Here is a 27,454-nt window from a genome sequence, read left to right as displayed (position 1 = left end):
TTATTTGAATATTTCCTCCTATACTAAAATTTCATCTCACAAAGTGACTTCTTTCTCTGCATACTATAATGTATCCCCTTTCAGAAATAAAGGACTTATGCCTCCAGCTGCTGAGAGTGCCACCAACACACAGCCCTCAGCTGTCAACCACCTTTGAGAATGATCCCAGCTGAAAGAAGCTAACCTGCTAGAGCAATAGCCAAACAATCTTGAAAAAGAAAAAATTTGAAGCAATCGTGTTTCCAATTTCAAAACTTCTACAAAGCTACAATAATCAGGACAAATGGTACTGGAATAAGGATAGACATAGAGACCAAAGGTATAGAATAAAGATCCCAGAAATAAACCCACGTATATAGTCAAATGATTTTTGACAAGGATACCAAGACCATTCAGTGAGGGAAAAGACATCCTTTTCAGGAGAAAAAAATTGGGGAAAGACTAAATAACTTCATGAAAAAGAATGAAATTTTACCCTTTACTTATACAAAAAAAAATTAATTCAAAGTAAGTCATACAACCAAATGTAAGAGCTAAATCTATGCAACTTTTAGAAGAAAACATAGGAGTAAATCTTTATGACCTGAGATTAGGTTATGTTTGGTTTCTTAGATATGACACCAGAAGTACAAGAAACAAAAGAAAAAATAGATAAATAGGAATATATCAAAATGTAATACTTTTGTGCAGTAGACAATACCATTAAGAAAGTGAAAGGACAAACCATAGAATGGGAGAAAATATTTGCAAATCATTTATCAGATAAGAGACTTGTACTCAGAATAAAGAACTCTAACAATTCAATAATGAAAACACAAATAATGCAATTTTTAAAATGGCAAAGAATTTATTTGAATAGACCTTTTGACCCAAACACCCTATATTCTCCAAAGAATATATGCAGATGGCCAATATGCACATGAAAAGATGCTCACCATTATTCATCAGTGAAATGCAAATCAAAACCAAATAAGATATCACTTTATACCCAATAGGATGGAGATAACTAAAAAGACATATAACCAGTATTGATGAGGATATGGAAAACTTGAAACCCACAGACATTGCTGGTAAAAATGTAACATGGTTTAGCTGCTATAGAAAGAAGTCTGATAGTTACTCAAAATGTTAAACATAGATTATCGTATGACTCAGCATTTCCACTCCTAGGTGTATGGAGTGGAAATGAAAATGTGTACGCACACAAAAACTTGTACATGAATGTTTATAGTATTGTTATTCATAATAACCAAAAAGTAGACCACCCTAATGTTCATCACTTGATGAATGGATAAAAAAAATGATATATCTACATAATGAAATATTATTTGGCAATAAAAAGAAATGAAGTACTGATACATGCTACAACTGGATTTACTGTGAAAACATGCCAAGTGAAAGAAGTCGGTCACAAAAGACTATGTGTTTCCATATATGATTCCATTTATATGAAATGTCCAGAATAGACAAATGCATACAGACAGGAAGTAGATTGGGGCTTCAAGGGGCTGAGGGAAGTGGAGAGGAAGAGGAGTGACGGCTAGTTGGTACATGGTTTCCTTTTGTGGTGACAAAAAGTTCTATATTAACACTGTGAATAAACTAAAACCATTGAATTATATACTTTAAAAGGGTGAATTTTATGGTATGTGAATTATATCTCAAGAAAAATGTTTTTATAAAACATTTTTCAGTGTTAGCTGACGCTTCTATTGAGACTGCATTGCAGTCTTGCCCAATCACAGTTTCCTCTCTTCCCTTTCAAAATAAATCTCCTGCATGCTAATCTCCATCCCAGAGCCTTCTTCCCAGGAGACCTAGCTTGCAACAGAGGCCCAGGCCCTCAGGTAACTCATTCCCATCTGCCATGAAATTTGACAAGGGATTCTTGTATACATGTGTAAGATACACTTCTGCTTTCTTTTGCTTTTTCACATGAACAGGCATAAATACTTGGTTTAGCTTTTTAATCATTTAATATACATATATTTGGTTTTATAGTCTAATTGAAAAATAAATTTTAAAATAAATTTTGTCTTTTAAAAAAACTAAAATTATGGGTAATCATTTTTATATTTGGTGTTCAGTTAATATATACCTTATTCTGTTTTGTAATGCCAAGATTTGGTAAGAAATAAATGTTAACTTCATCCTCTAATACATTGATTATGCACCTGATTAGGGCTGTTGTCCTGGCTGTTCCCTCTGCCTAGAAAGCTCTCACCCAGACTCTGCTCAGCTTTGCCCAAGTCTCACTTCTATGAATCCTTCCCCAAGCACTGTGTATAATATTCTCTGGCCCCATGTTTATCCTACCCCTTCAACCCCACTTACTTTGCCCTTCCTTTTCATTTTTCCATAAGCTTTTTTTATCGCCTTCTAGCAGCCTATATAATTTACTTTTTAATTATTTTGTCATCTGTCTGACACCATCGGAATGCAAGTTCCTCCAGGATAGGACTCTCTGACTGTTTTCTTTACTAATATGTTCCAGGTGCCTAAAACAGTGCCTGGCATATGTAGATGCTCACAAAATATTTTCTGAAATAACAAATGAATTGATATTAGAGCAGATTGATTAAGCCGACTATGTCAAGGGATTCACAGAGCCACTAGAAGGACACATGGGACTCAGCGCATCGTTGTACTCACAGCTGAGATTTATTACAGAAGCAGAGGAAGGATATATGGCTGATGATAAGGGGAAAAGACAAGCAGAGTCTAGAAGAGTCCACATGCAGACTTCCTTAAGCTATGTCTCTCCCTTGAGGAGAAGAACACACTCTTCACCCAGCAACAAAAATGCAGCAGCATGTGTGAGGTGTTTATGCCTAAAGAAGACCTTTAGAGACTCCACACCCAGAGTATTTATTGGGCAGTGATCATGTAGGCATTTCTGCTTGGCATGTGCCAAAATTTCAGACTTGCAGAATGAAAGTGGATATTCAACATAAACCATATCATGTGTACAAATAGTAGTGTAGGCACAGTGATCCACTTTTATCATTTAGGGCAAGTTTTATCCTAGTATAGAGAACAATTTACTAACCAAGTTCCCAGATAGCAGCCTTTCTAAAATAGCAGCATCAAACCTGCTATGTTTGCTCTTTTCTGGACACCAGTTGACATTAAAATGGATCCTTAAGTCTAACATGAAGTAAAAGAAAATCTTTAATTTATGAAAATATTTCCTAATATAGTTTCTTTTCTGTATAACTGAATGCAGTCATTCCTAGGCAAAATAAGGACTTTTTTATAGACTTCTGATTATTTGATCTTTTAAATGTCATATCATATAAACTGAGTGTAGAGATTTACATTCTTTTTTCTTTTATCCATTTATAGATCTTGGAATTTCTGGTACCACAACAAAAAAGTAAGTGTTTGGAAATTATATGATTTCCTTTTGACAGTATATTTGTATTCATTTGAGACTATCAACCATTTTACTCATTGGAGTAATTATTCATTCTCATGCTAGATAATTTCAGATAATTTCACAATTGGTTTTTATTTCATCCCAGATTTTTGTTGTTATTCTACTGGAAGCTCCAAACTGTTGCTTTGCAATGAAAAGGAATAATCTATTTCAATCTCCGAGATTGTCACTAAGTTATATCTAGAAATATTTGGGAATTGTGGCTTGAATATTTTAATAGCATTACATTCTAGATTCATTACCATAGTTCTAGCTAACATGAATTTTAAAAAGTCTTTCATGGAGTATTAATTGTAAGGAAAGATAGTAAAAATGGTAAACAATATATTCTTTTTTAGATGTATATTTTGGCGTTGAAATTGAGACATATTTTTCAGTGGATGGTGTCTTACGATCACTGTAAGGCAGGTTGTAGTCATGATACAGTTGTGTGAAACATTCTGCTGAACCCTCTAAGATCCAGAAAGTGCCATCATCAGTGCATCTTAAATTCAACAAAATCGAAGTGTACAGTATATATGATATATTTATTTGCATTTTTAATAACAAATGAATCCAGTTGGATTTTTCTGACATACTTTTCTTTATAGAGGATAGGAAATTCCTATACTTATTGAGGTCCAAACTCTAAATGATTTTTTTTCAAATGCTTTTAAGCTTTCTTAGTTACAGCATGGCAAGATTCCTCTGTAAGTTTTAACTGCTGCTCTTATTACTATACCACTTGACTCAAATAAACTGCTTTTAAACCCAAATAAAATAATCTAAGGAGCCACACACCATTTTTTTCTGATTTGTGTTTTTTTGTTTGTTTGCTTGTTTTGCATGGTTAATTTTAGGGGAGATCTTCAGTGGAATGCTGGAGAGAAAAAGTTGACTGGTGGAGCCAACTGGCAGCCGAAAGTAGCTCCAGCAACCTGGTCAGCAGGCGTTCCACCAAGTGCACCTTTGGTATGTAGCAGTCAGAGCCCAGGGCAGCGCAGGCAGTTTGCCAGTTCCCAAGTGTGTAAAGTAGGGTGCATTTTGCTAACTTTGCTGCCGACGGTGTACTTATTCCTCTGCATTGAAGAAATATAAGCAAGTGGCACTCCAGCCCAGGGGGCTGCCCTCCATTCTTAGGTATGAAAACATTTGATAGCCTCTATTTTGCTGCGGGAAGTGGGAGAGAGAGTAAATAAGCAAGATGCAAAAACTAAGCAAGATGCAGAAGTTACCAAAATGGAGATTCCAATGACTTTATATTTAATAATGATTATGACCTTTTAAAATTTTTAAATATTTTAATTAATATTTATACTTCCATATTTGTAAAATTATGAAAATGATTTATCAAAAACACTTAATGTCATTGATCATTTTATCTATCTTATCATATTTCTTGCCCAAATTTTCTGATTGTCTTAGTAAGTAATAACTTTTTTTCCTACCAGAAAGATTGGGCAGTTTTGTATTCTGTAAGTTCATTTTAAAATCCTATTACTTTTGCTCACCATTTTAAAAATTGAAACTACTCACACCATCTTTTCTATAAGGTTTAAATAGATTTCATGTCTGTATTTTAAATTTCTATTAATATATTAATACTGCCATTCACTCTGGGAAAGAACACATGACTGGAAATAAAGACTAACTGTTGCTTTGTGAAATTTGCTGACACAAAAAGAACGTGTTTTCAGAGTAGCAAACTGTATAATTTTTCTATATGCACTCTGTGTTTAGCAAAACTAAGCTAATCACTGTTTCCCAAACTTACTGGCAGTTTTCCACCTTTGCTTACCACCTCCACCTATCTAAATCAAACCCATCTCTAAGGCTTTCTTGATATTATCCTTTCCTTGTTACCTGAAATAATTCTTAATCATCATTCACCACCGCCAGCCAAACAAACATGCAAGAAGTAAATTAATATAAATTCTAATTAAAAATTTTCTCCCATTCTGTAGGTTGCCTGTTCACTCTGATGGTAGTTTCTTTTTCTGTGCAGAAGCTCTTTAGTTTAATTAGATCCCATTTGTCAATTTTGGCTTTTGTTGCCATTGCTTTTGGTGTTTTAGACATGAAGTCCTTGCCCATGCATATGTCCTGAATGGTATTGCCTAGGTTTTCTTCTAGGGTGTTTATGGTTTTAGGTCTAACATTTAAGTCTTTAATCCATCTTGAATTAATTTTTGTATAAGGTGTAAGGAAGGGATCCAGTTTCAGCTTTCTACATATGGCTAGCCAGTTTTCCTAGCACCATTTGTTAAACAGGGAATCCTTTTCCCATTTCTTGTTTTTGTCAGGTTTGTCAAAGATCAGATAGTTGTAGATATGTGGCATTAGTTCTGAGGGCTCTGTTCTGTTCCATTGGTCTATATCTCTGTTTCGGTACCAGTACCATGCTGTTTTGGTTACTGTAGCCTTGTAGTATAGTTTGAAGTTAGGTAGTGTGATGCCTCCAGCTTTGTTCTTTTGGCTTAGGATTGTCTTGGCAATGCAGGCTCTTTTTTGGTTCCGTATGAACTTTAAAGTAGTTTTTTCCAATTCTGTGAAGAAAGTCATTGGTAGCTTGATGGGGATGGCATTGAATCTATAAATTACCTTGGGCAGTATGGCCATTTTCACGATATTGATTCTTCCTATCCATGAGCATGGAATGTTCTTCCATTTGTTTGTGTCCTCTTTCATTTCGTTGAGCAGTGGTTTGTAGTTCTCCTTGAAGAGGTCCTTCACATCCCTTGTAAGTTGGATTCCTAGGTATTTTATTCTCTTTGAAGCAATTGTGAATGGGAATTCACTCATGATTTGGCTCTCTGTTTGTCTGTTATTGGTGTGGCTCTCTTTACCTATCAATACAGAAATCTAAGGCCCCTCAGCCCACATTTGGAATTACCCACAACTTGTTTGCTACAAGTCTTTAGTCCCACTTTCCCACTACTCTCTTAGAAAAACTCTCTTGTGCAAGTAGCACTCCAGCCCAGGGAGCTGCCCTCCATTCTTAGGTATGAAACATTTGATAGCCTCTATTTTGCTGTGGGAAGGAGGAGAGAGAGTAAATAAATCTGAATAAAATTCCCAAAGGAAGAAAAAAGCTTTTTTAGAACTGATTTGGTGAGTCTGTTAATACTACATAATGACATTAAATCTCACAATGTAATCTATATTATCATTATCAAAGTAAAGGAATTAATTTTCCTATTCTCTTCTGTGCAGAATTGGAAAGGCCTTATTTGTTGTTCTAAGGAATTTATACTTTCGTGATGTTGCCCTTATCACCAGGATAAAACTTTTGTTTTTTAACAAGTTAGTTTCAGAACAATCACTGGTAGTAGCACAGTCTAAAGTGAGTAAAGGGTATTGGAAGGCAAGGTGGTGAGAACATTAGTATCTGGCAGACAGGCTGTAGGTTAAAAAAGGAAAAAAAATTTAGCTGGGCACAGTGGCTCATGCCTGTAATCCCAGTACTTTGTGAGGCCAAGGCAGGCGGATCACTTGAGGTCAGGAGTTCAAGACCAGCCATAGCCAACATGGTGAAACCCCATCTCTACCAAAAAAAAAATGCAAAACTTAGCAAGCCATGGTGGCATGTGCCTGTATTCTCAGCTACTCAGGAGGCTGAGGTGGGAGAATCACTTGAACCTAGAAGGAGGAGGTTGCAGTGAGCCGAGATTGTGCTACTACACTCCAGCCGTGGGCGACAATGAGTCCCTGTCTCAAAAAAAACAAAAGGAAAAAACGTTTAGAGCCTGAGTTAGGGTAGAAAGGAAGAGAAGAAGACAAATTTTCAGTTAGAATCCACACAAGTGGGGATTTTTATGGATGAGGCAACTAAGACAGTGGTTGCCCAGTGTATTATTCCGTTTTCACACTGCTGATAAAGACATACCCGAGACTGGGCAATTTACAAGAAAAAGAGGTTTAATGGACTCATGGCTGGGGAGGCCTCACAATCATGGCAGAAGACAAGGAGGAGCAAGTCATATCTTACATGGATAGCAGCAGGCAAAGGAAGAGCTTGTGCAGGGAAACTCCCCCTTATTAAACCATCAGATCTCGTGAGACTTACTCACTATCACCAGAACAGCACAGGAAAGACCTGCCCCTATGATTCAGTTACCTCCCATTGCATCCTTCCCACAACACATGGGAATTCAAGATAAGATTTGGGTGGGGACACAGCCAAACCATGTCATTCTGCTCCCAGCCCCTCCCAAATCTCATATCTTCACATTTCAAAACCAATCATGCCTTCCCAACAGTCCACCAAAGTCTTAACTCATTTCAGCATTAACTCAAAAATCCACAGTCCAGAGTCTCATCTGAGACAAGGCAAGTCTCTTTCACCTATGAGCCTGTAAAATCAAAAGCAAGTTAGTTACTTCCTAGATACAATGGGGGTACAGGCTTTGGGTAAATACCGCCATTCCAAATGGGAGAAATTGGCCAAAACAAAGGGGCTGTAGGCCCCATGCAAGTCCAAAATCCAGTGGGAGAGTCAAATTTTAAAGCTCCAAAATGATCTCCTTTGACGCCAAGTCTTATATCCAGGTCACACATGATGCAAGAGGTGGGCTCCCAGGCCAGGCATGGTGGCTAACACCTGTAATCCCAGCATTTTGGGAGGCCGAGGCAGGCAGATCACAAGGTCAAAAGATCGAGACCATCCTGGCCAACATGGTGAAACCCCATCTCTACTAAAAATACAAAAATTAGCTGCTCATGGTGGCACATGCCTGTAGTCCCAGCTGCTTGGGAGGCTAAGGCAGGAGAATTGCTTGAACCTGGGAGGCGGAGGTTGCAGTGAGCCGAGATTGTGCCACTGCACTCCAGCCTTGTGACAGAGCAAGACTCCACCTGAAAAAAAAAAAAGAGGTGGGCGCCAATGGTCCTCGGGCAGCTCCATCCCTGTAGCTTTGCAGGGTATAGCCCTCCTCCTGGGTGCTTTCACAGGCTGGTGTTGAGTGTCTGTGGCTTTTCCAGGACCATGGTGTAAGCTGTCAGTGGAGCTACCATTCTGGGGTCTGGAGGACAGTGGCCCTCTTCTCATAGCTCCACTTGGTGGTGCCCCAGTAGGGACTCTGTGTGGGGGCCCCCATCCCACATTTCCCTCTGCACTGCCCTAACAGAGGTTCTCCATGAGAGCCCTGCCCCTGCAGCAAACTTCTGCCTGAGCATCCAGGTGTTTCCATACATCTTCTGAAATCCATGTGGAGGTTCCCAAACCTCAATTCTTAGCTTCTGTGGCTCAACACCACATGTAAGCTGCCAAGGTTTGGGACGTCCACCCTCTGAAGCAACAGCCCAAGCTGTACCTTGGCCCCTTTGAGTCACAGCTGGAGCAGCTGGGACACTGGGCACCAGGTCCCTAGACTACACACAGCAGAGGGACCCTGGTCCCAGCCCATGAAACCACTTCCCACCCCCTACCCCGTAAACCTCCGGGTCTGTGATGAGAGGGGCTGCTACAAAGTTCTCTGACGTGTCCTGGAGACATTTTCCCCATTGTGTTGGTGATAAACATTCGGCTCCTTGTTACTTATGCAAATTTATGCAGCTGGCTTGAATTTCTCCTCAGAAAATGGGATTTTCTTTTCTGTCACATTGTCAGGCTGCAAATTTTCCAAACTTTTATGCTCTGTTTCTGTTTTAAAACTGATTGGCTTTAATAGCACCCATGTCACCTCTTGAATGTTTAGCAGCTTAGAAATTTATTCCACCAGATACCTTAAATCATCATTCTCAAGTTCAAAGTTCCACAAACCTCTGGGGCAGGGGCAAAATGCTACCAGTCTTTTTGCTAAAACATAACAAGAATCACCTTCACTCCAATTCCCAACAAGTTCCTCATCTCCACCTGAGACCACCGCAGCCCACATTTTCCCATCTTCTTCTGAGCCCTCCAAACTGTCCCAACCTCTGCCTGTTACCCAGTTCCAAAGTTGATGCCTCATTTTGGGGTGGCTTTTCTGCAGCGCTCCACTCTACTGGTACCATTTTTACCATATTAGTTTGTTTTCACACTGCTGATCAAGACATACCCGAGACTGGGCAATTTACAAAAAAAAAAAGAGGTTTCATGAACTTACAGTTCCACATGGCTGGGGAGGCCTCACAATCATGGTGGAAGATAAGGAGGAGCAAGTCACATCTTACATGGATGGCAGCAGGCAAAGAGAGAGCTTGTTTGGGGAAACTCCCCCTTATAAAACCATCAGATCTCATGAGACTTATTCACTACCACAAGAACAGCATGGGAAAGACCTGCCCCCATGATTCAATTAACCTCCCACCAGGCCCTCCCACAACACATGGAAATTCAAGATGAGACTTGGGTAGGAAGACAGCCAAACCATATCATCCAGGTTTCTGTGTGAGGCAGTTTGCTAAATAATGAGGCCACTAACCCAGAAGGGAATAAGGGAAAAGCACTTTAAAAGTAATATTAAGTTGAAGAACTTCCTTGGCCATTACCCACCCTGAGATCAAGACTTAACTGTGCGAAGTTAAGAATTCATCAAGTACTTAATTAACAACTGTTTTGCATCTTTAGGATAACAAAGCTGCTGACTGATTGGTAGGCACTTTCACAGACTGAGATTGTCTCATTTTTTTAACCCCAAAACTCTTTATTTTTGTTTATGAAGCAGAAAAATTTTAATTATTGGTAATTAAACCCCAGAAAGTGAAATATGGAAAGTTTTAGCATAAAGTATCCACAGCAGCTATGGAAAGAGAAATTAGAACAATAGAAACTATTTGTTACAATAAAGAGTTACATAAAGTTTTATTTCTTTTATTTTACTTAGCATTTTACACCTCAATATAAAGGCTCTCTTATGCATAGTTATTTTATCTTTATTAATTCTTAGTTTTATCTATATTCTTTTACGAATTCACTGCCATTTACTCCATTTATTTTTTACAAAGCTGTTCTTTCCTAACAAAGCTGTGGCTTTGCTTTTACTTAAGAAATTATTCTGAGGGAACTATTCCAGCTTTCTCCGACATACCTTTACACCCTGCCTCCCCAGTTGATCTCTTCCAACCTTCTATTCCTTTATAGTCTCTTTCTAGGAATACTCAAGGTAAAGAAGCTAGAGACACCAGAAACAAGTGCTTCAGAAGCAGCAAAGCAGTGTTTCCAAATTTTCCTTGTAATCTACAGGTCTTTGCTATTGAGAAGGAGATGAAGGATGCAGATTTGGGAAGGGTAATCCTTTTGCTGCCTTTTTAAAGTTTTTATTGATAGATAAGAAGTAAGATTACTTTTCCCCACTTATTCCAAATTTCCCTTAATTGCTTCTTAGAGGTGTAGCTATAACACTTTTCAGATCACAGAACCCAAGTTAGATCTAAAAACCTTAGCAGGACTTGAATATTGAACTACGTCTGCTGGCAGGGCTCTGTCATCATGGCCATCAGGAGCCGTGTGCTTCCTGGGTTACTTATTCCTGTTTTACAATGCACAGCAGACCTATTAAGTTATTATTATTATTATTATACTTTAATGTGCACAACGTGCAGGTTTCTTACATATGTATACATGTGCCATGTTGGTGTGCTGCACCCATTAACTCATCATTTACATTAGGTATATCTCCTAATGCTATCCCTCCCCACTCCCCCCATCCCACAACAGGCCCCAGTGTGTGATGTTCCCCTTCCTGTGTCCAAGTGTTCTCATTGTTCAATTCCCACCTATGAGTGAGAACATGCGGTGTTTGCTGAGAATGATGGTTTCCAGCTTCATCCATGTCCCTACAAAAGATGTGAACTCATCATTTTTTATGGCTGCATAGTAGTCCATGGTGTATATGTGCCACATTTTCTTAATCCATTCTATCATTGTTGGACATTTGGGTTGGTTCCAAGTCTTTGCTATTGTGAATAGTGCCACAATAAACATACGTGTGCATGTGTCTTTATAGCAGCATGATTTATAATCCTTTGGGTATATACCCAGTAATGGGATGGCTGGGTCAAATGGTATTTCTAGTTCTAGATCCCTGAGGAATCACAACACTGACTTCCACAATGGTTGAACTAGTTTACAGTCCCACCAACAGTGTAAAAGTGTTCCTATTTCTTCACATCCTCTCTAGCACCTGTTGTTTCCTGACTTTTTAATGATCGCCATCCTAATTGGTGTGAGATGGTATCTCATTGTGGTTTTGATTTGCATTTCTCTGATGGCCAGTGATGATGGGCTTTTTTTCATGTGTCTTTTGGCTGCATGTCTTCTTTTGAGAAGTGTCTGTTCATATCCTTCGCCCACTTTTTGATGGGGTTGTTTGTTTTTTTCTTGTAAATTTGTTTGAGTTCTTTGAGGATTCTGGATATTAGCCCTTTGTCAGATGAGTAGATCGCAAAAATTTTCTCCCATTTTGTAGGTTGCCTGTTCACTCTGATGGTAGTTTCTTTTGCTGTGCAGAAGCTCTTTAGTTTAATTAGATCCCATTTGTCAATTTTGGCTTTTGTTGCCATTGCTTTTGGTGTTTTAGACATGAAGTCCTTGCCCGTGCCTGTGTCCTGAATGGTATTGCCTAGGTGTTCTTCTAGGGTTTTTATGGTTTTTGGTCTAACATTTAAGTCTTTAATCCATCTTGAATTAAGACCTGTTAAGTTTTTATTGAACAAGTGGGAAGATATTTGCAATTCAGACGTGTGCATTTTGCAGGAAGATCACTGTTAAAAGAAAAGCTTTAGACAAAATAAATTTAACAAAGTTGAGCTGGGTGCGATAACTCACCCATATACTCCCAGAAACTGAGGCGGGGGGATCACTTGAGGCCAGGAATTTGAGACTAGCCTGGGCAGCATAGTGAGGCCCCATCGCTAGAAAAATTAAAAAGTTAGCTGGGTGTGGTGGCACATGCCTGTAGTAAGAGCTATATGAGAGGCTGAGGCAGGAGGATTGCTTGAGCCCAAGTGTTTGAGCCTACGGTGAGCTATGATTATGCAAGTTTAACAGAGTTTATTTAAGTGAAGAATGATCCATGAATCAGGTACCTCTCGGAAACAGAAGAGGTTCAGAGAGCTCCAGCACAGCAGTGTGGACCATGAACTTTTATTGGCTGATAGAGAAGTACAACAAAATATAGTTGGTTGATCAGAATAGAAGGACCATAATTAGAGGTTAGTTGTTGATCTCTGCTTGATAAAGTCTCCAGTTAGAATCTGTTTGTTGGCAATTTCTGATTGGTAAAGTCTCTAGTTTAATTTTATTATTTATGTTGGGCTTCATTTTGCTTACATGAGAACTCAAGGTGCTAGAGCTGCACCAGTCAAGTGGCATCCCAATTAAAAACTTATCACCACTGAATGTAAAAGTTAATCTACCATTTTAGCAAAATGACTAACTCAGACAATTTCTTCAAACTATTTGACCATTTATTTGATCAGGAATTTCTGCAGGTTCATTTTGCTTTTATAACTAATAAAGCCCTTTTCTCTTTCATAGCCTGAAGTCCTAATGATGCAATTCAGGTCTGGTAAATAGCCTACCACCTACCCTGTTGAAATGATGGGTAAAGCATTAATATGAAATATAATTTTATAGGTATTTTCTTTCCTTTGAAAAAATTTTTATTGAGATAAAATTCACATAACATTTAAATTCACTATTTTAACAACTTAAAGTATACAATTCAATGATTCTTAGTATATTTACAGCATTGTGAAACCATCACCATTATCTAATTTCAGAATATTTCCATCACCCCTAAAAGAAACAGTCCCTTTCAATTTCCCCTTACCCTTAGAGCCTTTTATGCCTGGCTTCTTTTACTTAGCATAACATTTTCTAGGTTTATCCATGTCGAAGCATGTATCAGTACTCCATTTTTATGGCTGAATATATTTCATTTTATGGATATACCACATTTTGTTTATCCATTCATCAGTTGATGAACACTTATGTTGTCTCTATTACACATAATAGATTTTTATTATCATATATGAGTTTCCATATGAGCATATATCCTCAGTTCTATTTGGAATATACCTAGGAATAGAACTCTGGGTCATGTGTAAGTCGATGTTTAACTTTTGAGGAACTGCCAAGCGTTTCCATAGCAGCTACATTATTTTACATTGCCACCAGCAATACATAGGGTTTCAAGTTCTCTATATCCTCCCAACAATTGTTATTTTTCATTTCATTATTTATTATATCATTCTAATGAGCATGAAGTGGTATTTCATTGTGGCATTGATATGCATTTCCCTAATGACTAACAATGTTTAACATCTTTTCATGTGTGTATTGATCATTTGTGTATCTTCTTTAGAGAAAGGTCTATTTATGTTGTAGGGGAGGAAAATTCTTTTTTCCTACTACCCTCCTAGACTCTCTGGCTGGGGCTGTGAACATTGGACTGATCAAAGACAAATTAAAAATAATAAAACAAACAGAAGTTATTAGCACATGCATCATGCTTACACATGGGAGCACTCAGGGTGAGTAACTCAGAGACTTGATTAGAACATGGGCTTAGATGGCATCTTAGCAAAGGAACAATATATTTTTAGAGAAGTCACAAGACAAAGGAAAAGGACTTTGACTCTCTAAGGTGGCAAATATATGGGAAACTAATGGCAGTTCAAGGCTAATTAGTCAAGTTTGTTTTGCATTTTGTTCTGATGCCCTCTCAGGCTGATTAGGGTCTCAAGTTATCTCTGGTGATGAACTTTTGTCCCTGATAGAGAGGGGAGGAGAAATATCTCTGTAAATTTATGTTCCAAATAGTGAGAATGATGTACTGAAGCCTGAAAAGGCTTCTTTTCAGTTGCCTTCAGCTCAAAGTAATTATTATGCCAAAGTGTCATATTTTGGGGTGGCATATTCTGCTACCCTATAACATCCTTAGCCCATTTTATAATTGGGTTGTTTGTCTTTTTATTATGGAGTTGAAAGAGATCTTTAAATATTCGGGATACTAGATGCTTATCAGATAAATGATTTGCCAATATTTTTATCTCATTCTGTGAGTTAGCTCTTCATTTTCTTGATAGTGTCCTTTGATGCACAAAAGTTCTTAATTTTGATAAACTCCAATTTATCTATTTTTTCTTTTATTACTTGTGCTTTTGGTGTCATATTTTTAAAAACTATTGCCTTAATCATAGGTCTTGAAATTTTTTACCTGTTTCTTTCCAGGAGTTTTATAGTTTTACCTCTTACATTAAATTTTTGACCTATTTTGAGCTCATTTTTTTATATGATAGGGGTCCAAATTTATCGTTTTGCATGTGGAAGTTCAGTTGTCTCAGAATCATTTGTTTAAAGGACTATTCTGGCTGGGTACAACAGCTCATGCCTCTAATCCCAGTACTTTGGAAAGCTAAGATGTATGGATTACTTGAGCTCAGGAGTCTGAGACTAGCCTGGGCAACATAATGAGACTCTATCTCTACAAAAAATAAAATAAAATTAGCCGGGTGCAGTGGCATGCACCTGTGGTTCCACCTACTCAGGAGGCTGAAATTAGAGGATTGCTTGATCCAGGGAAGTAGAGAATCACTTGAGCCAGGGAACTAGAGGCCGCAGTGAGCCATGATCATGCCACTGCACTCCAGCCTCGGTGACAGAGCAAGATCCTGTATATATATATATAAAAAAAAAAGAAAGAAAGAAAAGAGAAAGAAAGAAAGGAAGAGCCTATTCTTTCTTGATTAATTGGTTTTGATAACCTTGTCAAAAATTAATTGACCATCTGACATATTGGACTGGATAATTTAAGAAAGAGAAAAAAAAATTAACCATAGAGGTATGGGTTTATTTCCAGACTCTTTATTTGCTTGTGTTGATCTATATGTCTGTCTTTATGCTAGTACCACACTGTTTTGATTAATATGCCTTTGTATTAAGTTTTGAAACCAGGAAGTGTGATTCCCGCAAATTTGTTCTTTTTCAAAACTGTTTTGGCTATCCTGGTTCTCTTGCATTTTTATATAAATTTTAGGTTCAGATTATCCATTTCTCCAAAAAAAAGTGGTTGAAATTTTGATAGGGATTTCATTGAATCTGTGTAGCAATTTGCAGATTATTGCCATCTTAATATTAAGTCTTCCAACCCATGAACAAAGGGTGTCTTTCCATTTATTTAGTTCTTCTTTAATTTCTTTCAACAATGTTCTATAGTTGCAGTGTTCAAGTCTCATACTTCTGTTAAATTTATTTTTTAATATTTTATTGTTGATGCTATTATAAATGGAACTGTTTTCATAATTAAATTTTTTGATTGTTCATTGCTAGTTCCACAGGAACACTGCACTGAGTTTTGTATATTGGTCTTGTATCCTGCAACTTTGAAGAACATGTTTATTAGCTTTGACAGTTTTGTTGTATATGGATTCTTTAGGGATTTCTGTATATAAGAAAGATTGTGCCATCGATGAATAGAGATAGTTTCATTCTTTCTTTCCCACCTGGATGCCATTTCTTGCTTTTTCCTGCTAACTGCCCTGACTTAGAACTTTCATAACCTCCTTGTCTTGTTTTTAGGTAGAAAGTTTTCAGTCATTTTTTTTCAGTCACTAAGTATGATGTTAGCTGTGGGCTTTTGTAGATACCCTTTATTGGGTTGAGGAATTTCCCTGCTATTTCTAGTTTGTTGAGTATTTTTTGTCATGAAAAGCTGTTGGACTTTGTCAAATGCTTTTCTGCATCTATTGAGATGATCATTGTTGTGATTTTCCCTTATTCATTTTTGAGGTCTCTCTTAGGAAAGTGGCTGCAAACTCTAACCCTGCCCTGACAGGCCTCAAAAGCGGGTTGCTGTTTACAGTGTGTTTTTCATGGGATACTTCTTTATTGTGGTGGGAAGCCTCATGTCTAAGATGTCTCTTTCACAGGAAGCTTGTTTATACTGGCAAATGCCCTTGTGGCTCTTGTCTAACTTGTGTTGTTTATTTCTACCGAGATAGCCACTCTCTAAGAGAACTTGACCTGCAAAGAAGTTAGGTGTCAGTCAAGTGAGACACAGAGGAGGCATACAATAAAACACATGAAATTACAGAATCTGTAAGTAATAAAAGTTACAGATCCCAGGGAGAAGAGGGCAGCATGCCAAAGGGAAGTGGGGAGCCATCCAGGACACATGTGTTCAACCAGTGGGTAGGAGCAAAAGAGAGTGAGAGTGAGGGATCTGTGGGCCAAGGCCTTTATTGGGGTCCAGGATATCACCTAAGCAGGTTTCCCACAGGAATTTAATTGGTAGGTTTACAGCAAGCAGGCACAAGTTCCATGGAATGATGCTGTGACTGAGAGTTGGTTGTTGTGGCATATATGCACAGTTAGCTCTGCAGAGTGTGGGGGACAGTAGGGTAAATCAAGTAGGTTGTATCTAGCTATCCCATAGGGAAGGTGATGGTATGAAGCAGATATCTAGATGACCACCTTAAGGAACTGGGAGGAGGCAGAGAACTAGAAATTGTATCAAGAGTGACTAAGCCCTACTTCTGATATGAGAAAATTAAAGGTGTATCCAAAATAGATGCTGAGATAACATAAATTATAAGAGTTAACTATAATCATGTAATTTTTTTCTTTTATTCTATTAATATGGTGTATTGCATTGGTTAATTTTCATATATTAAGCCAACCTTGCATTCCTGGGTAAACATGGTGTATAATCTTTTAATATGCTGCTGGATCCGGTATGCTAGTATTTTGTTGAGAATTTTTTCATCAACAGTCATAAGGAATATCGCGCTGTAGTTTTCTTTTGTTTGTGATTTCTTTGTTTACCTTTGGTGTCAGGGTAATACCAGCATCAAAGAATGATTAGAAAGTGTTACCTTTTCTTTATTTTAAAAAGCTTGAGAAGAATTGGTATTAATTCTTTATACATTTGGTAGAATTCACCAATGAAGATATCTAGTTCTGGGTTTTTCTTTGATGGAAGTTTTTTGTTGTTGTTATTGGTGTTTTTTTAGAGACAGGGTCTCACTTTGTCCACAGGCTGAAGTACAGTGGTGCTATTACAACTCACTGCATTCTCAAGCTCTGGACTGAGGCTGTCCTCCCACCTCAGCCTCCCGAGTAGCTAAGACTACAGGCACACACCACCAAAAATTAGGCCCAGCTAACTTCTAAAAAATTTTTTGTGGAGATGGGTTCTTGCTATGTTGCCCATACCGCTATGTTGCTGGTCCTAAACTCCTGGCCTCAGTGATTCTCCTGCCTCAGCCTCCTGATATGCTGGGATTACAGGCATGAGCCACCACATCCACCTAAAAACCTTGCTTAATATAAATTAGAGCCATATAGAAAGATTAGAACAATCCTCAAATGTCTAACCCAATACCATTAGAGGATATAATGATAGGAAAAGACAAGCTTAGGGAAGTTTGACTCATTTCCAGGGAGGATGGGTCTAAAAAGATACAGAGGAAGCCCAATGTTATGAGCAAACTGCAAGCCGGCAAGTCCAAATGACGCTATAACAGAGAACATCAAGTCAGTAATCTTGTTTATATCATTGATGTGGTGCTAGAAACATTTTCCTTTGTAAATTTAAAACTGAAATTTGAGATTTTCTTTACATATCCACTCATACATATTTGGCATGCATTCACTTTAAAATTCTGTCATTTTAAAACCAAATTATGTTCGGCTTGGTACAGTGGCTCATGCCTGTAATCCCAGCATTTTGGGAGGCCAAGGCAGGAGGACTGCTTGAGGCCAGGGGCTTGAGACCAGCCTACGCAGCATAGCATGACCCATCTCTACAAAAAAAATTTTAAAAATTGGTCAGCCATGGCAGCATGTGCCCATGGTCCCAGCTATTCAGTAGGCTGAAGTGGGAGAATTGCTTGAGTCCAGGAGTTCGAGGCTGCAGTGAGCTGTGATCATGCCATCGTACTCCAGCCTGGGCAATGCAGTGAGACCCCATCTTTAAAATAAATAAATAAAAACCAAATTATATTGTTCTTTTTGTTTGTTTATTGTCGTGCGCGTGTTTGTGTGTTTTTGTGTTATTTGTATGTGTATGTCTGTCTGTCTATCTGTGTAGCAAGGAGCTGTACCTCCAACCAGTTCAGTTCCTCCTGTTGCCGGGGCTCCATCGGTTGGACAACCTGGAGCAGGATTTGGAATGGTGAGTGATGACCTGTGCTAAAAATTGTAATCAACATTTCTAAATAATTTGCCAAATCCTAAATTACTAAGTATTCCTACAGAATATAATTTTTCCCAAAACACAGTAAGTAAAACTTAAAAAGTTGTCATCTGCTTTAAACCTTAGGTAGTCTACACATGAAGTGATAAAATGAGTTATAAAATACTTATGTTCTACCATCAAATTAATTTCTATAGTACATTGTTATATCATTTTTGCTATAAAATTTACAAAATATAGTATTAGCCCAATCATCAAAATCAACCCTTAATTATTATACTAGGACTTTTTACTCACCAATTTTACCAGCCAATTTTAGGACCATCTTTCAAAAAGAAACAAATTTTTCTCTTTCCAAGAATTATGCTTACAGAAGATGAATAAACAACAACAAAGCTTGGTTGGAATGGGGATACCGTGTGGCCAACCAGGCTTATGCTACCCACCCACCTTAGCGACTCTCTCCCTCACAGTACAGCCTCACATTATCCCTAATTAAAATTACAAATTATACTTCCTCATAGTCCTGGATTCCTCAAATATTGTCAGAAGTACACAAAAGCAATAAATGTCAGGATAGTGCCCTAGTGAGTTCCACTCATGCTCTGAACCACTCTCCATTCTTCCTCCTCAGCCTCCTGCTGGGACAGGCATGCCCATGATGCCTCAGCAGCCGGTCATGTTTGCACAGCCCATGATGAGGCCCCCCTTTGGAGCTGCCGCTGTACCTGGCACACAGGTCAGTTTCTTCAATGTCCACAAGTCAGTGACATTAACTAATAAGTGTAAAACATTGGTGTAGCAAACTGTTTAAAAAGTGTTTTTACCTAATGTAATCCTCATACCTGTTGCTTCAGAAGTAAAGGGAGCATGGAAGACAGATCTGCAAAAGTGTGAGATTTGGGGGGGAAAAAGTGATGGAAATAACTCACTGTCTAAAGATCCCTCCATTCTCTTCCTACTTAATTCAAATTGGTTCCTGAGAACATCCAGATATTCAGGGCATGCAAGGCATGTGTCCCAGAGAAATGAGAGAAATGAGTGCTTCTGGTCTGTAGTTTTAGTATGTGTTCCCAGCATTAGCCAGAAAGGTTGGCAGCACAGTCCTCCAGACTGCCATGTCCACCCAAGACTCGTGACACTAACTGCAATAAGTTTGCCAAACTGCAAAGTCTGTGAGAATACTCCCTTTAAGAATCTCCTCACTCCAGACGCAAGACACATATTTGTGAGTCCCCAGGGCCACCCCCACTTCGGACTAGCTGGCTACAAATTCGAGGTTTTTCCATGGCCAGGTTAGATAGTTTCCTAGAATGATTCACAGAACTCAGGAAAGTACTAAACTTATAAGAGTTTTATTGTAGTAAAAGGATACAAATTAGATCCAGTTATAGGAAGAGATCCATAAACATCATCTGGGAAAGTTCTAAACATGAAGCTTCTTTGTCCTCAGAGGTGGGTTCTCCTGTGGGCATCGTCATGTGACAGTACACATGCAGTATCGCAAGCTCACCTGAGCTTCAGCATCCAGCATTTATTGATGCTTCATTATGTAGGATTGGTTGGTTGAATTGTTACCCATTTTGTGGAACTCAATCTTCAACCCCTGTTCCTCCCTGAAGATCAGGCTGGTTTCATGTGGCCCAAAGACCCAGCCCTAAAATCACATGGTTGGGCTTTCTGTCTCCACTCTGAGCCACCTTGTTAGCATAAACTGTCAGGTGTTGTTCCCAGAGCCCACCTTGAATAACAAAGACATGCCTATCATTTGAGAAATTATAAGGATTTAGAGGTTCCCTTTCTGGGCAAAGGAAAAATCCTCATTTTAGGTAAAGCTAAATTCCTTACTACACACTGTGCTACTTACCCTTCAAAAATGCCAAAATATATTACACTTTGTTGAACTGTTTTGCTGCTAGTGGTGCTAGTCTTAGTGATGAATCATGCTTTCCTGATTCCTCTTTTAAATTGTCTGGCCAAGGTGATGTTACATGTAGAACCAAAGAAGTTTTCATCATGAGAAATTGACTTGGATGGGGTCAGGACACCAAATTACTACTTTGGTAGCAACATGCTTTACAAACTAGAGCAAATATCTCAAATATATTTTAATGATATGAGTAAATGTTTTCAGTCCTATAATATTTTTAACTTATCAAATCAGTATTTATACTGTCTTATCCATGGAATACCTGCTGCTGTGAACTTTCTGAGTATACTTTAATCCCTTTTGCTTCCTTGATGCATCTCTAAATCCATTGACCTGTTCCCAAAATTTCCTTTCAGCTTCTTCACTTTGCCCCTCAAAAGCAACAGGGACCAAGAGAAAGAATGGTGGATGTTGAAAGACAGAAATTTAGAATGTGAGAAGCCCTAGCCTTCATGGCCATTACTGGCCATAACTGGCTTCAGGAGAAATTTTCTAGTCTATGTGAAGACTGGTGAACCCTGTGTAGTGTTGTTTTGGGGACAGTCAGGAAGGTTTTGGGTATAATGGCTGAGGTTAAGTATAACTTAGATATACTTAAATTCTAAGGGATCTCATTTATCATAAATGTTTCCTTGATGTTTGAATAGATCCATGACTATCATCTTTTTGGAAAAAAAGAAATATTTCTGTTATTATGCACTTGGAACAATGTTACTGAGATTTCTTTTAACCTTATTGTGTTTGATATTCTGAAAGCTTCAGAAATAAATAAATATAATTTTATTACTTAAAGCAGTTGTTTTTATTGTGTAATACCAATGTTAGCAACAATTTATTTACTTAATTAGAAGAATGAAAATGAAAAATGGATAGTATGATGGAAATACATTGTTTTAATCAGTAATTGAATTCATAATAAGCCAGGTAATGATACACCATATTTATGTAATTTTTAGATTATATTTCCTATATCAGAGAAGAAGCATAATTATACTAGATAATAAAATAAATGTGAGTTTGTAGCTTCAGAAAACAAAGTAGTTTTTTTATTACTGATGCCTGGACTATCCCAGCATTCTTTCATTGGCTGGTATCATGATATTGTCATCTCACCTAATTATCAATTATGGACCAATCGTTGAATTGATTTAAGGAAGTTCAAGCCTTACTTTATTTATATATATATATCTCTCTCTATGAAACAGATCCCAGGTTTTTTGTTGTTATTTTTTTTTTTTTTTGCTTATTTGTTTATTTGAGATAGGTTCTCACTCTGTTGCCCAGGCTGAAGTGCAGTGGTGCAATCATAGCTCACTGCAGCCTTGAACTCCTAGGCAACAGGGATCCTCTCACCTCAGCCTCTCGAGTAGCTGGGACCACAGATGCAAGCCACTGTGCCCAGCTAAGTTTTTTTTTATTATTTTTTGTAGAGATGAGGCCTCGCCTTGTTGCCCAGGGTGGTCTCGAACTCCTGGCCTCAAGTGATCCTCCTGCCTCGGCCTCCCAAAGTGCTGGGATTTTACAGATGTGAGCCATCACACCCAGCCCGTATCCCAGTTTTAAACATGGAAATTTGACAGATAGATAATATAATTAGTCAGTAGTTTCTGGACATAGGACCAAATCTCAAAATCCATACTTCTGGAACTCTGTTCACTGAACTAATAAAAATATACATCACTGCCCCACAGTCCCAGCATTTTACTACAAGCATAGGAGATTAATTAGACTCAAAGACTAGATGTCAACTATTACTCTATAAACTATATGAGATTTTTCAAGACCTTGTATCCTGTAAAAGTCAGCTCCCAGAAGTTATATCTGTGACACAATGAAAAAATAATTTAGATTCTGGTTAAACAGAAACAAGGCAAGTTAATTATTTGTTACTTTTGCAACAAGTCCAATATGATTCTTTCCTATAGTATTTAATAATTAGTTTTGGCCTTCTCTTAGACCTGAATAGATTGCATTAGAATTTAGTGGCATTCACTACCAGGAAACTATTTGGTCATGTGAAACAAACAGTGCCCTCAAACTTGACTGATTTTCACTTAAAATAATGTATATGAAATTCTAGTATATTTAGCTAATAAGTGTAAGTAATTTCTTAAATAGCTTTCCGCAAACCGTTTCCTATTTTTCCTTCAAATTCACTCTCACTACAGGAAAAGCCATTTAAATAGATTTATTAGTTTAGAGGTACTAATGACTGAAAGTAAAAATGCTTTTGTATAGAGAAAACGGTTGTTTGTTTGTTTTACTGTTTGTTCATAATATCTTTATGTTACTAGTGTTTCACATCTTCCCTAAGTCATATCCATATTGTTCTACTGGAGTCCCCAAATTTTACTTTGGCTAAATCTGATGTCAGAGAAGTTCAAGAAAGCCAAATATCAGTTGAAGTGTATTTTACCAGTCCAGAATTAAACACAACTCTGTGACTATGTAGAACAAGTAGATTTCATAAGCCTTTAACCATCTAATCTTCTGCAGGTTTGTTTTCTTTGATATGTGTTCTGCCTAATGCTTCTCTCTCTCTCTCTCTCTCTCTCTCTCTCTCTGTCTCTCTCTGTCTCTCTCTCTCTCTCCCCACTTCCCCCCATGTCTCATTCCCTCTCTGCTTTCTATTCCTGCTCTTTGGGGCTGGCTTTTTCCCATTAGCTTTCTCCAAGCCCTACACCTGCCTCTCAGAGTCCCAAGAAACCTCCAGCAAAGGACCCATTAGCGGATCTTAACATCAAGGATTTCTTGTAAACAATTTAAGGTATCTAATATTGAGCTTTTCCTGTAGGCTTGTAATAATGAGCTATACAATGCTTAGCTATTTCAGAGGTACTCATTATTTCTGCGTTTTGAATAGCTGTGTATAATAGTAATAATTTGAGTGTTTATACTTTTAATTTTGATATTAAAAGCTATCTTTAAGAGTTTTTTAAATCTTAATTTATGTAACTAGGAGGGAAAGTAACCTCCAAATTGTCCTTATCCTGGAAAGCACAACGATTAGCTTTAATAAAGCAAAAAGGTGCCCAAGCTACTTGGTAAATTAGAAAATTACCACTTTATTACATGATGACTTGAATTTATAGACAGCTAACATTTATACTATTGCATTTAGAAATCATCTAAGAATATATTTGACTGCATAATTGTATTTTTATTTTGTTTATCCTTCTTTTGCCTCATAAAGCTTAGATTATTACCCTTTACATTTCTGCATTCAAGCAGAGTTTTAAATTTCTAATGTTCTAGTTTTAAATTTCACAAATTTCATATAATTTATGAAATGACTCATGCTGAAGTTATGGAAGGAAACGAATGAAAGAAAAATGTTTACTGTTGACCCCAGCACCTAACACAGTGGGTAGGTTCTCAACAAATCCTTGCTGAATGGACGAACATAATTTACACGGTACTTTTCACATCCACTTCTCAATAGGAGAACAGTCATGTGAAATAAACTATCCAGATATTTTTTGTCTCCATTTCACAGCTAAAAGAACTGATCCTTGGGCATTAAGGAATTTGCCCAGGGTCCCACAGGGAAGAATTGTAAGAGGCTCAGTGTTTTTGGACTCTCGTCCAATGTTGTTTTCAGTATGCACCTGCTGTGCTACATATATTTCTTAAAACCCTGGACATGGATGAAATTGGAAACCATCATTCTCAGTAAACTATCGCAAGAACAAAAAACCAAACACCGCATATTCTCACTCATAGGTGGGAATTGAACAATGAGATCACATAGACACAGGAAGGGGAATATCACACTCTGGGGACTGTGGTGGGGTGGGGGGAGGGGAGAGGGATAGCATTGGGAGATATACCTAATGCTAGATGACGAGTTAGTGGGTGCAGCGCACCAGCATGGCACATGTATACGTATGTAACTAACCTGCACAATGTGCACATGTACCCTACAACTTAAAGTATAATAATAATAATAATAATAAACCCTTCCCTAATGTCTACTAAGATTTTTGTGGATTCTTGATTTGTTTTTTTTCTTATACAAGATTAATGATGTATTATTTTAAGGTATTAACATCTCAGTCAAGTAAACTCTCCTTATGCCCAACTTTTCTATTCCACTTTGGATTGGCTAATGTAGACATAAGTGAGACAATGAACACTTAATAGTTTCAGGAGTGACCAAGGAAACTGCATAGAGCAGCCTGTATTCACCTCTTACTTAGTAAATGTTGCCCTAATCATATGCCAGGAACTTTGATAAGTACAGGAAATAGATATGCTTGAGACAGTCCTTGCCTGAGAGAGACAGAGAGAGACAAAGAGAAAGAGACAGAGACAGACAAAGACAGAGACACAGAGAGAATTACTATTTTATGAAGAGTTATCTATGCGGCTAAGCCTTAAGACCCCACAAATGTTTCCAGCAGAAATGAATGATGCATGAATTAGCCAGGGAGATGAGTGGGAGGTGGCTGAGGAAAGGCATCGGGTCGCCAGGGATCTCTCTGTTCTCTTCTATTCTGTCACTGGTTCAGCTGTTTAGTAAGTGACTCATTGAACACCATAACTGAATACATGAAAAAATAATGTAAGGTCATTGCCATGCCCCCTTTTTCTTTAGCTGCCCTTTTTAAAGGTTAGCTGCTCTTAGATACTGAATGCTATACCGAATGTCCTGCTACTAAAATTTCTAATATGTATCTAAATTCAAATTTTTGTTGATATAATTATTATCTAAAATGAAACTATACATCAAAAGTTTTTTTTTAATTTTTGGCTAAACTTTAAAAATTTTAAGCTTGTTTTAAAGAGCTATGAAAAGTATGTAAATTTGAATTTGTCCGTGCAGAGACCTTTTTATGTAAAAGTTGTTTTCAGAAACTATGAAGTAAAATTGCAAGGGAGGTAAAATGTTTGAGGACTATGTAATAATCTTGTTTTCTAATTCTAATTTTTGTTTTCTTTACAGCTGCAATATTTGTGACTGAATAGGAAAATAAATGAGTTTGGAGACTTCAAATAAGATTGATGCTGAGTTTCAAAGGGAGCCACCAGTACCAAACCCAATACTTACTCATAACTTCTCTTCCAAAATGTGTAGCACAGCCGTGAAAGTGAACATTAGGAATGTGTACTACCTTAGCTGTTATCCCTACTCTTGAAATTGTAGTGTATTTGGATTATTTGTGTATTGTACGATGTAAACAATGAATGGATGTTACTGATGCCGTTAGTGCTTTTCTGGACTTCGCCTGAGGACAGATGATGCAGCTGTTGTGTGGTGAGCTATTTGGAAAGACGTGTCTGTGTTTTTGAAGGTTTCAATGTACATATAACTTTTGAACAAACCCCAAACTCTTCCCATAAATTATCTTTTCTTCTGTATCTCTGTTACAAGCGTAGTGTGATAATACCAGATAATAAGGAAAACACTCATAAATATACAAAACTTTTTCAGTGTGGAGTACATTTTTCCAATCACAGGAACTTCAACTGTTGTGAGAAATGTTTATTTTTGTGGCACTGTATATGTTAAGAAATTTTATTTTAAAAAATATAAAGGTTAACATCCATAATAAATACTTCTCTTTGAAGCTACCTTATCAAGAACGAAAAATCGTATGGGAAGAATCCCCTATTTATCACTGCTATATTAAAATATATATATTTTAATTATATTTGACAGGTTTTGCATCTAAATTGACCTATTTATTCATTCTTGATTAAATGCACTGGAAAGTAAAGGGTCTGTTTGTATCATGTTCATAAAAATGCGGTTAGAGAGGTGCTATTCAAGTGATTCTGAAGGCACCCCAAGGTATATCTGTAATTTAAAGATTACTGCAAATATCTTTACTTTACTGTGGGTTTTTAGTACATCTGTTAATTTAGTATTTCTTTGTGTGTTTTGTAGACTAGTGTTCTTCCATCCTTCAACTGAGCTCAAAGTAGGTTTTGTTGTAACATTGTGATTAGGATTTAAACTAATTCAGAGAATTGTATCTTTTACTGTACATACTGTATTCTTTAAGTTTTAATTTGTTGTCATACTGTCTGTGCTGATGGCTTGGCTTAAGATTTTGATGCATAAATGAGGTCACTGTTGATCAGTGTTGCTAGTAGCTTGGCAGCTCTTCATAAAAGCATATTGGGTTGGAAAGGTGTTTGCCTATTTTTCAAATTATTTAATAGATGTATGGTACCATTTAAAAGTGGTTGTATCTGAATTTACTGTGGGGATAACATACACTGTAATGGGGAAAAATTACCTAAAACCAATTTCAAAATGGCTTTCTTTGTATTTCAGTTTAAAAACCCAGTGCATGTACGCCCTCTGAGATGCAATAAACACCTTGAACAAAGAAATGCAAACATAACGTTTCTCTCTTTGATTATGTTTGGGAAAAAGGTCTGTTTCAAATGACACACACAGCAGACAAAATACGGAAGATTTTAAAATGCTGTTCATGCCAATAGAGTTTTGATTATTTTATAAAAAATTAAAAACAAGGAAAAAGAGCAACTTTAACAAGGCTTCATTAAACTTGGGTCTCTGTAACTGCTGCCAAATGAGTTGAAATTCCATATTTCAAAATGTATATGTATTTTTATGGTGAACTTTCTTTTATTTATTTTTTTAATTGTACTTTAAGTTCTAGGGTACATGTGCACAATGTGCAGGTTTGTTGTTACATATGTATACATGTGCCTTGTTGGTGTGCTGCACCCATTAACTCGTCATTTACATTAGGTATGTCTCCTAATGCTATCCCTGCCCCCTCCCCCTACCCCACAACAGGCCCCCGGTCTGTGATGTTCCCCTTCCTGTGTCCAAGTGTTCTCATTGTTCGATTCCCACCTATGAGTGAGAACATACGGTGTTTGGTTTTTTGTCCTTGCGATAGCTTGCTGAGAATGATGGTTTCCAGCTTCATCCATGTCCCTACAAAGGACATGAACTCATCCTTTTTTATGGCTGCATAGTATTCCACAGTGTATATGTGCCAC

At 37.5% G+C, this 27,454-nt stretch overlaps 1 protein-coding gene across 13 annotated transcripts in view; it reads left to right on the top strand.

Annotated features, from left to right (window-relative positions):
* The window catches only part of SNAP91 (synaptosome associated protein 91), a 158,703-nt gene extending 131,891 nt beyond the window's left edge, over positions 1-26,812 (top strand). For all 13 annotated transcript variants that reach the window (XM_055113927.2, XM_057302559.2, XM_034962459.3 and 10 more), the window contains 6 exons: positions 3,346-3,376; positions 4,279-4,390; positions 18,436-18,519; positions 19,175-19,279; positions 23,135-23,237; positions 25,416-26,812. In XM_055113927.2, coding sequence (XP_054969902.2) covers positions 3,346-3,376; positions 4,279-4,390; positions 18,436-18,519; positions 19,175-19,279; positions 23,135-23,227 — 425 coding nt within the window. In that variant the 3' untranslated portion in view covers positions 23,228-23,237; positions 25,416-26,812. The remainder of the gene's footprint in view (positions 1-3,345; positions 3,377-4,278; positions 4,391-18,435; positions 18,520-19,174; positions 19,280-23,134; positions 23,238-25,415) is intronic.
* Positions 26,813-27,454: the final 642 nt, after the last annotated feature.

Source organism: Pan paniscus, chromosome 5 (genome assembly GCF_029289425.2).
Source record: "Pan paniscus chromosome 5, NHGRI_mPanPan1-v2.0_pri, whole genome shotgun sequence".
Taxonomy (NCBI): domain Eukaryota; kingdom Metazoa; phylum Chordata; class Mammalia; order Primates; family Hominidae; genus Pan; species Pan paniscus.
This window is presented reverse-complemented; position numbering and strand designations above follow the sequence as displayed.